The sequence below is a fragment of the Dipodomys merriami genome, unplaced genomic scaffold, assembly GCF_024711535.1.
Source record: "Dipodomys merriami isolate MVZ:Mamm:240054 unplaced genomic scaffold, mDipMer1.0.p SCAF_617, whole genome shotgun sequence".
NCBI classification, from domain to species: Eukaryota; Metazoa; Chordata; class Mammalia; order Rodentia; family Heteromyidae; genus Dipodomys; species Dipodomys merriami.
The window spans coordinates 485001-495861 of NW_027206199.1; the positions used below are offsets into that span (position 1 = coordinate 485001).

The 10861-nt window shown below is 40.7% G+C and overlaps 1 protein-coding gene across 1 annotated transcript in view; it reads right to left on the reverse strand.

Moving 5' to 3' along the window:
• Positions 1 to 10842, reverse strand: part of LOC138814858 (organic anion transporter 7-like) — a 22264-nt gene extending 11422 nt beyond the window's left edge. The window contains exons 1-5 of the mRNA XM_070003947.1: positions 10304 to 10842; positions 9617 to 9720; positions 5514 to 5668; positions 5245 to 5413; positions 3611 to 3734 (exon numbers count right to left, since the gene is read on the reverse strand). Of these exons, the coding sequence (XP_069860048.1) occupies positions 3611 to 3734; positions 5245 to 5413; positions 5514 to 5668; positions 9617 to 9720; positions 10304 to 10705 (954 nt within the window). The 5' untranslated portion in view covers positions 10706 to 10842. The remainder of the gene's footprint in view (positions 1 to 3610; positions 3735 to 5244; positions 5414 to 5513; positions 5669 to 9616; positions 9721 to 10303) is intronic.
• Between the last annotated feature and the right edge of the window lie 19 nt (positions 10843 to 10861).

Genomic DNA, 10861 nt, shown 5'->3' on the forward strand with positions numbered 1-10861 from the left:
ATCTGTATTCTTCTGATCCAATTTGTATGGAGGCTCTTAAATGGGTTTCTTATTTGTCTTCATAAGACAAATTTGAAGCTGTTTCAGAATTATTACTTTATTACATTCATTTTGTAGATGATTTGTTTTCCTTCTTTCAAGGAATTATTTATTCATGTTCTCTTTTGATTCATTCAGATGTTTATTTGGATGCTCTTTCATTTCTTTTGATCATTTCATTTCTTTTAATCATTCTTGTGAACTTTTAGTCTTGGATTCTATCACTTCCCTGGCATTATTGTGAGTTGGTTGACTTTTGGAGGCTTCATGTTGACAATTTTTCATATTTCTAATTTTTTCTGCTTTGTGATGTGCATTTTTGTCCATATTAGATTGGAAGTTTTTATATCCACTAAGTTTTTCAGTTGACATATTTTCAATGACTGGGCAGGGAGTGATAGCAGGTTTCAGGTATAATTTTTTACTATTGAACTGGTGATGTTGCTCATTAGCTGCTCATTTGCTCCAAGTGGTAAAGGACCCAATTCTAGTGAGAGGCGAGAGAATTATCTGCTGTAACAACTACAAGTGACAGATATACCCAATAGGGAAACACAATGTTAAGTAATTAAGGGGGAAAAAAGCAAAGACATTAAGACTACAAATATACCAAATAAGGGTAGGAAAGGAAGGAAATTAGGAGGAATTACAGTACTCAGTAGTGTAAGAAATACTGAGAAATAAAAACGGCAACAGATAAGCAAGTGATGTTGGCCTAGGTCTGTCATTGTAGCTACTCAGGAGGCTGAGATCTCAAAATCAAGCCTGCCCTGGAAGGATAGTTGGTAAGACATTTATTTCCAATTAACCATCAGAAAACACCAAGTGTACCTGTGGTTTAAAGTGGTGCAGTACTAAACTTGAGCAGAAGAACTCAGGGATAGCATTCAGGTCCTGATTTCCAGCCCCACAACTGAGAAAAAAAAAGCCACTGATGTGCGAAATGTACTTGGAAGAAGGAAATGTAAGTAGAGAGACAAATCCAATAAGAATAAAGTGACAATGAAAACAAAGGAATAATAAAACTTAGCAAACAATGCATAACTATGACAATAAAGAGTTGTAAGAGGGTAAAATAAAAATAAGAAATAGAGAAAGAAAAACATGTAAAGAAATAAAAATGAGGGATGGGAAGGGGGCTCAGTGGTAGAGCGTTTGCCTTGCATGTTCGAGGCCCTGGGTTCGATTCTTCAGCACCACATAAGAAAAAAGCAGGAAGTGGCACTGTGGCTCAAGAGGTAGAGTGCTAGCTTTGAGCTGAATAGCTGAGGGACAGCTCCCAGGGCCAGAGTTCAGGCCCCAAGACCAGAACCACCCCACCCCCCCCAAAAAAAATGAAAATGAAGGAAGGAGAGGAAAAAGAAGGAAGAAGAGGGGATATAGATCTCTCTATATTAACATATAATATGTATCTATGTTTAAAAATTTGGAACACACATATATTAATCCACACACCATTGGCCTGTGACGATAATCCTATTCAGGAAACAAAAATCAGAGGGTCAAGGTTAGGAAAGTCTGTGAGACCATCATCTCCACTTAACCACACACACACAAAAAAAAGGAAAAAAGAAAAAAAATAGGAGCCAGAAGTGGAGCTGTGGCTCAAGTGATAAAGTGTTAGCAGAAAGCTCAGGAAACAGTACTCAGGCCCTGAGTTCAAGCCCAGGACCAGCTTACACATAAAATAACAAAGCGATCAAGAAAAAGGAGGAAGAAACAGAAAGGAAAAATTTGATGAAGAATTCATTAGACTTCCAGGCCCCTAAGGATGCCAATCTCATGAGCCACAGAGCAATGTCTTCATTAGTACCAACTGTTCGTCCTTCCTTCCTTTCTTCCTTCCTTCCTTCCTTCCTTCCTTCCTTCCTTCCTTTCTTCCTCCCTCCCTCCGTCCCTCCCTCCCTGCCTTCCTTCCTTTCTTCCTCCCCTTTTGTCAGATATGGGGCTTGAATTCTGGGCCTGGGTGCTGTCCCTCAGCTCTTCAGCTCAAGGCTAATGCTCTACCACTTAAACCACTATACCACTTCTGGGTTTCTGGGGATTTATTAGAGATAAGAGTCTCACAGATTTTCCTGTCCGGTCTAGCTTTGAGCCCTGATCCTCAGACCTCAGCTTCCTGAGTAGCTAGGATTACAGGCATCAGCCACCAGCTCCTGGCCCAACTGTTATTTCTTTGTTTGGTGAGGTCAGTATGTGTGCTACTTCAGCTTCCTGTATTTTCTACCAACCAGAGTGTGTGGTTATAGGGAAACTGAGCTGTACACCAGAGATGCAGAATGCCCCATGGGATGAGCTCTAGCCTGCAGTGTGTCCTCCTCCCAGCCCACTGCCCAGATGGGAAGCAATTTGTACCACCCAGTACAACTTTGACTAGCTTCCAATCCCGCAGAGCTCCCCGCCTCTCTGGCTTTCCTGTGCAGCTATGTTAGATTTCCCAGTCAGCACACAAATAAACAACAGCCCCCCCCCCCACAATCCTTGCTGTGTTCTCTCAGACCAAATGATGGGGGGGGGTTGAGATGTCCACACAAGGTCTTAGACAATGGCTCTCTGCCGTTGGGTTGTAACCAAATGCCTGGGAGATGAGAGAATTTTCTTTTTTGGGGGTCCGATTGTCTTTTTTTTTTTCATTTTACTTATGTGGTGCTGAGGAATCGAACCCAGGGACTCAGGCATGAAAGGCAAGTGCTCTACCACTGAGCCATCTTCCCAGCCCCGAGATGAGAGAATTTTCTAAGTGTGTGTTTGCTATGCAGATTTCAGGACCTCTGTCCATATTACTGTTTATTTAGCCCAGTTTTAAATAACTGTTGTTCTTTTTCTTCTGTTTCCTCCTTCTGCTCCCCCATTCTGCCAAGACCTCTTTCCCATTCTGTTCTCAAAGATTCTCTGTGGCTTTTTTCAAAAAATAAGATACACTGCCCCTGAGCATTTTCCCTCAAAGCTAGTGTTCTACCACTTTGAGACACAGCAGCACTGCTGGTCAATTAGCTGGGGGCCAATTAGCAGCTTTGAATGATTCCATAATCAATACATGTATATTTATTCAGAATACAAAGGCTAAATGTTTACATATATATTATTACATTGTAATACTTAAAAAACAAACAAGGTTATCTTTCAATTAAACATTGAATTATGTTGGAGGGTGAAGTTGTTCAGAGGACATCAGGGGCAGGTAGGAAAATAGCTCAAGGAAGCATCCCATATACAACTGCATTTAACTCGAAACATTTTAACTGAATTAAATAAATGTAACAATAAAATTCTGTGGTGGGTGTTTCATAAATTACATTCAGGAGAAAGGAATCAAGAGTCAGAGTGCTTTTAACTTCTTTCAAATAAGAATATACATGTTGGGGCTGGGATGTAGCTCAGTGGCAAAGCGCTTGCCTAGCAAGTGCAACGTCCTGGGTTCGATCCCCAGTACCAAAAAAGAAAAGACAAAAAAAAAAAAAAAAGAATATACATGTCCAACGCTTTTAGACAGTTCATCTTTGTCACTAAGGAGTACACATGTTGGGCTATGTCTTCCCTGTGTCTTATAACCAACAGCCATCTCACTCACCTCCACAGTTAGCTTGTCTCTATAATTCTTCATTCCATTTATGCGCGCAGCTCTCCACAGCTCCTTTAAGGCTTCCTGGGGTTTGTTGGTGCTAATCAGCCACCGAGCAGACTCTGCCAGACACCTGACCAAAGACGATGATGGAAATGTAGTCAACTCTCACACGCTCACTTTCACTCCCCCTTCAACCTTCAGATTCCTTTCTCCTTCATTCTCATCCCTTCCATTTATTCAGGAGGACCAAAAACTGGCATCATGCGTCATGTGGCATCATACCTCGGGAAACAGGAAATGACCTCTGCACATGATACTCTGGGCTTCCGGGAATGTAGGCCTGGAGTCATGCTGACTCCACGCTGAATTCTGTGAAAACTGACTACCCAGCTCACAGAGCTGGTGTATGAGGGACACTCATATTTCCCTGAATACGGATACCCCAATTAATTATTATTAATTTTTACTAAGTGTCTCATTCAGATGGGAGCCAGTTCTGATCCTCATGGCTGTGGTAACTTTTGGAACACCAGCAAGATAAACCGGCCTTAGTTTAATGAGGGCACAGAATTACAAAGATTTGTGGAGGACAAATGTCACAATGGATGAGTTTGCTAAAGGACACATGCTTTTTATCTGGATTTTGCTCACAGTATTAATGAAATCTACAGTCACTTCTGAGGATCACTCCTAACTCAAGAGGCTTTCTGTCCTGAACTAACACCATAGCCCTTTTTAACTCTCTCAAATCTCTTTAAGGAGAGGAAAGGGAAAGGATCCAAAAACAAAGGATGTAAGTTGTCCATTCTGCCTATGGTTTTCAACTGAGGAATCCATATTGCTCCATAATTGAACAGCACTAGAGGGACATTTGCGTCTCAATTCTGTCACCTAATATCACCTCCAAAGACAATAACCATTGTGTTTTTTTTCCCCAAACCACACATACAAATGCAAACCATAGACAAAGAAATACCATCTTCAAATATTTTCCCCATGAAGGAAAATACATTTGCAAAAGTTTTATTAGCATCTTACCAATTAAGTCTACTGGCAAGGACAGCCAAGAAGATCTGTAACATTCAGGAGATGATTCATAGCCACTTTTGGGTCATAGAAATGCTTATTCTAGTAATTAGAGTAAACACATTCACATTTGAAATTCAAATAGACTATACTATTTTTTATAACGATACTGAATTTTGTATGTGCTTACACTAAAATGTTTTAATCTCTAATTTGAATAATTTGAGATATATTTTATCTAGTACAGAAACCTCCTGTATTTATTTTTTTAATTTTTCTGATTATGTGTTATTGAAGAATTGAACCCAGGGCCTGATAAATGCTAGTCAAGCACTCTACCACTAAGCCTCAATCTTAGTCCTAGAACCCTCTTTTAAACAAGAATTTCATCTCATAAATAATTTTTAGTATGACTGCATCTGTTGCAATTTGCTGACATAGTAACTTCAAACATAATTCAATTTCCTCAATTTTACCTAACAATTCTTTTTGTCCCGTTGCTCAAGTCAGACATTGCTATGAGTAAGGAGAGCACAATATCAGAAGTTGATCAAGGATCCAAATGAATTTCTTGTGTCCTTCATTCAAGATCTCTTCTAAAAGAAAGCTCATACCTTGTGAATGGAATTAAGAAGAAGACAGGTATAGACAGCGCAAGCTGAAGGATCTGCCAATTTCGAACAAAATAAGCCAGGCCTCCCAACAATACTTGTCCTAAGCCAGCTGAACATAATAACAAGAGCACCGTCATGGCTTGGAATTTGTGTCCTGTCCATTCTACACCTGAAAGACAGCACCAGTGAATTTTCATTTCAAACCAAACTAGAGTATTAAGTTCACATTCAAGGTGAGGAAAATGCACATGGTGGGAAGACATACTTACTGAGCACTGTACTGTTTGTTAGGATGACTATGATGGATATACCAGCCAGAAAGCGCAGGACAGAGTAAAGGAGGAAGGTGGGAGCAAAGGCTGCGCATGTGTCAGCAATGGCCAAATTCAGCACACAGATGATCATAATTAGCCTCCTTCCAAACCTGAGGAAAAGACAAAGCTTAGATGGTGGGAACTGGAACAGCTGTTGCACAAAGAAACACAAAGTTTCTTAAAACTACAAATAATCAGAAATAACCAACAGCAATGGCTTTGTTGTTGTTCAAGGCTAATGCTAAGCTACTTGAATCACATCTGACTTTTTGTTGGTTAATTGGAGATGTGTGTCATGGACCTTCTTGCCTGCCTAGCTATGAACCACAATTCTCCAAGCCATGGGGATGGCTCTTTGTTGTGTTATGCTGGCTTAGGAGAGATAATCCTGGGAGACCTGGCTAATTGTATTTGACACATCCTTCAGCTGGCACTGTTTATACCCTTTTTTTTTTTTTTTGCTGGCCTTGGGGCTTTAACTCAGGGCCTTTGAGCTGTCCTTGAGCTTCTTTTGCTCAAGGCTAGTATTCTACCACTTTGAGGCACAGTGCCACTTGGATTTTTCTGAGTAGTTTACTAGAGATAAGTGTCTCCTGGCCTTTCCTGCCTGGGCTAGATTTGAATCATGATCCTCAGATCACAGCCTCCTCAGTAGCTAGCATTACAGGCATGAGTCCCTGGCACCTATTGGGTCAGTGATTGCATTCATTAAATTGGTACTTAGGCCAAGTTTCTAAGCAGTTTAGGTTTTTGTTTGTTTGTGTGTTTGCTATGATATTGTCCAGTTGATACTGAGACTAAATTTCTAAGCAGATACTTTTCTTTTGATTTTAGATCTGGTTTCCAACCCCAAATTGCTAGCCTTTGAGAGGGAACCTAGAGGGGGTGTGGTACCTGGGATCCAGCCTGTGTTCCATTCTAGAAGGCACAAGCCAAAACACTGGGCCATTAAGACCAATTTTCTACCCTATAAGACATTTTGGCTTGAGTAGAATATCTAAAGAGAGAAGGAGACATCTCAAGAGACTGTCCTGGCTGGAGCTTGACCGGTGACACCCCAATGGAACCAGATGCTCAAGCAGGGAGTCTAGTGAGGATGTAGGGGGTGGGAGATCCATAGAAGGTGAAAGGGAGTAGTCATGTAGGATGTAGAGGGAAGAAGCCTTGTAAGACATAGGGGCGTGGCTCTGTGGGAAGGAGAAGGGGAAGAGTCTCTTAAGACATAGAGGGCCTGGTTCCATAGGACCATAGGGGATGGAGACAGTAGAAAGGTGTGGTCGCCTAGGTGTAGGGGAGTGTGGTTCTGTGGCACTTAGAGCTTGAGGTCATGTAGACCACAGAGGGAGAGGATTCTGATGAGTGTTAAAACCCTTAGGAATGGCTGATGCCTGATCCATTCCCAGAGCTTTTCCAAAGTGAGGCTCTATACACAGGTTTGAGGTTTCTTCCTGTTTCTTAAGGGATCCTGGGATGAGAGACTCAAGAAATTTGTTTTTATTCTTGCTCAAATCTGAATTGTACTCTCCTCATTCATTTCTTTGTGTGACTTCAGAAACAGAACAAATAGAGGTAAAATAGAGGAGGCTGAACGAAGTTGGAAAAAAAACCCATACAGATCTTCATATACGTAAACCTGACCTGTGTATACCAAAGACGCTTCTCCCATTGGTAAACAGTAGTTTAACTACGTATTTACACCATCGGAGATAAGTTATAATACTGGAACTTCTAATCCATTTAATACAGGTACTTAAATACATGGACTTAGCCTATCATATTGTCTACACAATAAAGTATCAAAATCAGATGTGGAACTCTAGGACTGTACATTTCTTGACCAAAGCAATGGGAACACTGGGGAAACAACACATGGGAATTTTTCTCATGAGTGGCATCAGAATCATCCTCTGCTGAATTTGGATTTCTTGGTCGTGAACAACATGCCACTTTCAAGAACAGGAAGGAAGAAAGTCTCAGTGCAGAGCAAAGAATGCTCAGAAAATCTGCAGAGGAAAACACTAAACAAGATGAGGAATGAAGAAATATAACAGGGAAAGTCTGTAGAAAAAAGAAAGGAACATGGAGTTCTGACTTTCATAGACTTATAGGAAGTCACAAAACAGTTTCAGTCAAAATGCAAATATGTATAGATTCGCATGTCGATGACTTATACCCATACTTATGGCTGCTCAAGAGGCTGAGATCTGAGAATCACAGTTCAAAGCCTATCCAGCCAGGAGGGTCCATGAGCCTATCTCCACTGAACTTTAAAAAGCCAGAAGGGGAGGTGTGACTCAAGAGTAGAGCACTAACCCTTGAGCAAAAATAATTCTCAGGGATAGCATTCAGGCCCTGAACGCAAATCCCAGTAGTGTCATAAAAAGGCAAGCAAGAAAGCAAGCTATACTTGAGAAACTACACATTAGTTTAGAACAGCATAGGGAAAACACTAGAAGAACCCCTTCTTGACAGGAGGATGATGGAATGCTATGTTAGGTGATAAGGAAATTCAGCCAACAATTTATTATATAAGCATTTTTCCTCATTCAAGATTCTACGTTTAATTTCTAATATTTTTTTGCTTATGATATATCTCAGTGTAGGATATAGACATTACTGACTTAGATTTTATTGAGCCTCTTTGGATTTATATGTGGTTTCCCACTGGTAGGGCGCATTTTCTTCAAATCTCTATCCATTTCTCTCTTCTTCTGAGACTATCATAACATATATGTAGGTCAGCCTCATGCTATACATGAGTCCTTTGTGTGCTAGCCACCTTTAACCTTCTTTCGTGGATTAGCCTTCTTTTCTGTTCCATTTTTTTGGTCAGTCCTGGGTCTTGAAATCAGGGCCTGTACACTGTCCCTGAGATCCTTTTTCTCAAGGCTAGTGCTCTACCACTTGAACCACACAATACCACTTTGGCTTTTTCTGAGTAGTTTACGGAAGATAAGTCTCATGGACTTTCCTGCCCAGGCTGGCTTTGAACCATGATCCTCAGATTTCAGCCCCCTGAGTAGCTAGGATTACAGGTATGAGACACCAGCACCCGACATTAACTGCTTGATCATTTCTACTGCTTTGTTTTTTCATGTCTATGCATGGATTCTTAAACTGGGTCTCAGCTTCCACTGAATCTCTCTAGTGACAATTTTAATCGATTCATTTCAAGTTTTGATCTCAGATTCTAGTACATGCCTCTCTACAATTCTTCCCTTAGTATTGATATTACTACTTTTCATACATTGTTATGTCTTTATGTCTTCATACATCTTCTCACTTATATTTTTGAATATGCTTAAAATACTTGTTTGGAAGTGTTTCTCTAAGAATTTGGATGTCTGTAATTCTTCAGAGACCTTGGGCATAGTTTTCTTTGAGTGGACTGTTTTTCTTCTTTATACATTGTGATCTGGTTGTTTTTGAAAACACTTGGTTAATATGATACATATTTGGGCATGTGGATCCTCTGTCTTTCACATAGTTTTCTCTGTTGGTGTTTGTCTGTGTGTGTGTGCTTCCTATTGTGCAAAGATATAGCATTCTATATTGCCTGTGACTTTACCAGCCTTATTCTGCAGACTACTCCTTGTCATTGTGGGCACTAAAGCCTTTTGTCCTTCTGATCATGTTCATCTAAACTTTTGACACGTGTTTCTTTGAATGTTCAAAGACATTTTTTGGCAGGCTGATTTTTTTTAACATAAGAACTTCTGGCAGACAAATTTACTCTCAGTTGAAGCTTTACCAATGTGTGCATTTAAGATTTTCTTTTTTTGGCTTATTCATGAACTGAGGGCCTGGGCACTGTCTCTGAGCTTCTTTTCTGAAGTTAGCACACTACTACTTGAGCCACAGCACCACTTCTGGCTTTTTCTAAGTAGTTTATTGAAGATAAATCTCACAGACATTCCTGCCTGGACTCTCTTTGAATTGTCATCCTCATATCTCATGCTCCTGAGTAGCTAGGATTACAGGCATGAACCATCAGTGCCCAGCTTCCATGTAAGATCTTCATGTCCTCTAACAGAGAGTACTGTGAACCAGAAACTCACCTGTCTGTTAAATGGCCACATAGTGTATTTCCCAACAAAATCCCAAGTGTCAATATGAATTTACTTATTGAAGTTAGTAACTGAAATTCACACACCAGGTCCCACTGAAAGAGAAGGAAATGAGCACAACAGAGCTTATAGTCTTTCAGTGTAATCTGAGCAAATCTGCCTAACATGACCTACATGTTTGCTTTTTCAACCTAACAAGACTTTTCTCATTTAGGTTAAAACTTAACTGTCTCCAGCAAACTTCCTTTAAATGAATAGGTTTACTATGGAATTGATCCCCTTTAATCCATGTTGACTTCACTGGGAGACCTTAAAGCATTTTCTGAATCCTGACTATCACATTAGATCCTCTAGATGATTCTCCTAAAAGAACATTGTGAGCATATAGATTTGCTCAATCTCCAGGAAGTTGCTAATGTATAAACACATTTGTGTAACATGGGCTGAGTCTAACACTCATAATGAAACACATGAGTTGCTCATGCACAGTATTAATAGTGTCTATTTACTATCTACTGTCAAATTCATTAGACTCATTGTATATGTGTCTTATACTTAATAAAGATACAGTCAATATTGACTAAAAGAAGGAAGAATCACCTTAAAGTGTGGGAAGGATTTGTGTTATTTCTAAACACCCAAATCCTGAACTCCTAAACTGAAAATGAAGCTTCCTACCTTGGTCACGATGGTGGAGACGAAGGAGTTGCTGTCATATACCCAGCCATCCACACAGGGCTCTGTTTCTGCCTCACTCAGGTTCCAGAAGGTGCTGTTCGGGTGGAGGAGCTGCCATTGGGGATGGACAAAGCGCCGGCACTTCTCTGGCCTGAGGTTGGAGTCGAGTGGGATGGAGATTCTCAGGAGGTCCTCCTGGCTGAGGAGCCCAGTGCCATTGTCAGAGAGCGTGCCATTGTCGAGGATGCGCACCCAGCAGCGGTGCTCAGGCACGGCTGCCGTGAAGTTCTCCAAGGCAACATGAGTTGAAGCCAAGATATTACATATTATAAGGAAAGCCAACTGAAGCATCTGGAATCTTCCCAGGCTTCCAACTTGATTCAGAATTTCCTGAAAGGCCATTGGGGCTAAATAAATACCTCCAGTGGGAGGCAAAAGTATAAAATCTAGACTGCTTAAGGAAAATTAGTGCCATTTCACGGGATACATGACGGGAGATTGGTTCTGAACCAACTTTCTTTCTCTTCTGTAGCCAGGCGGTAGAATGAGTATCCTCTC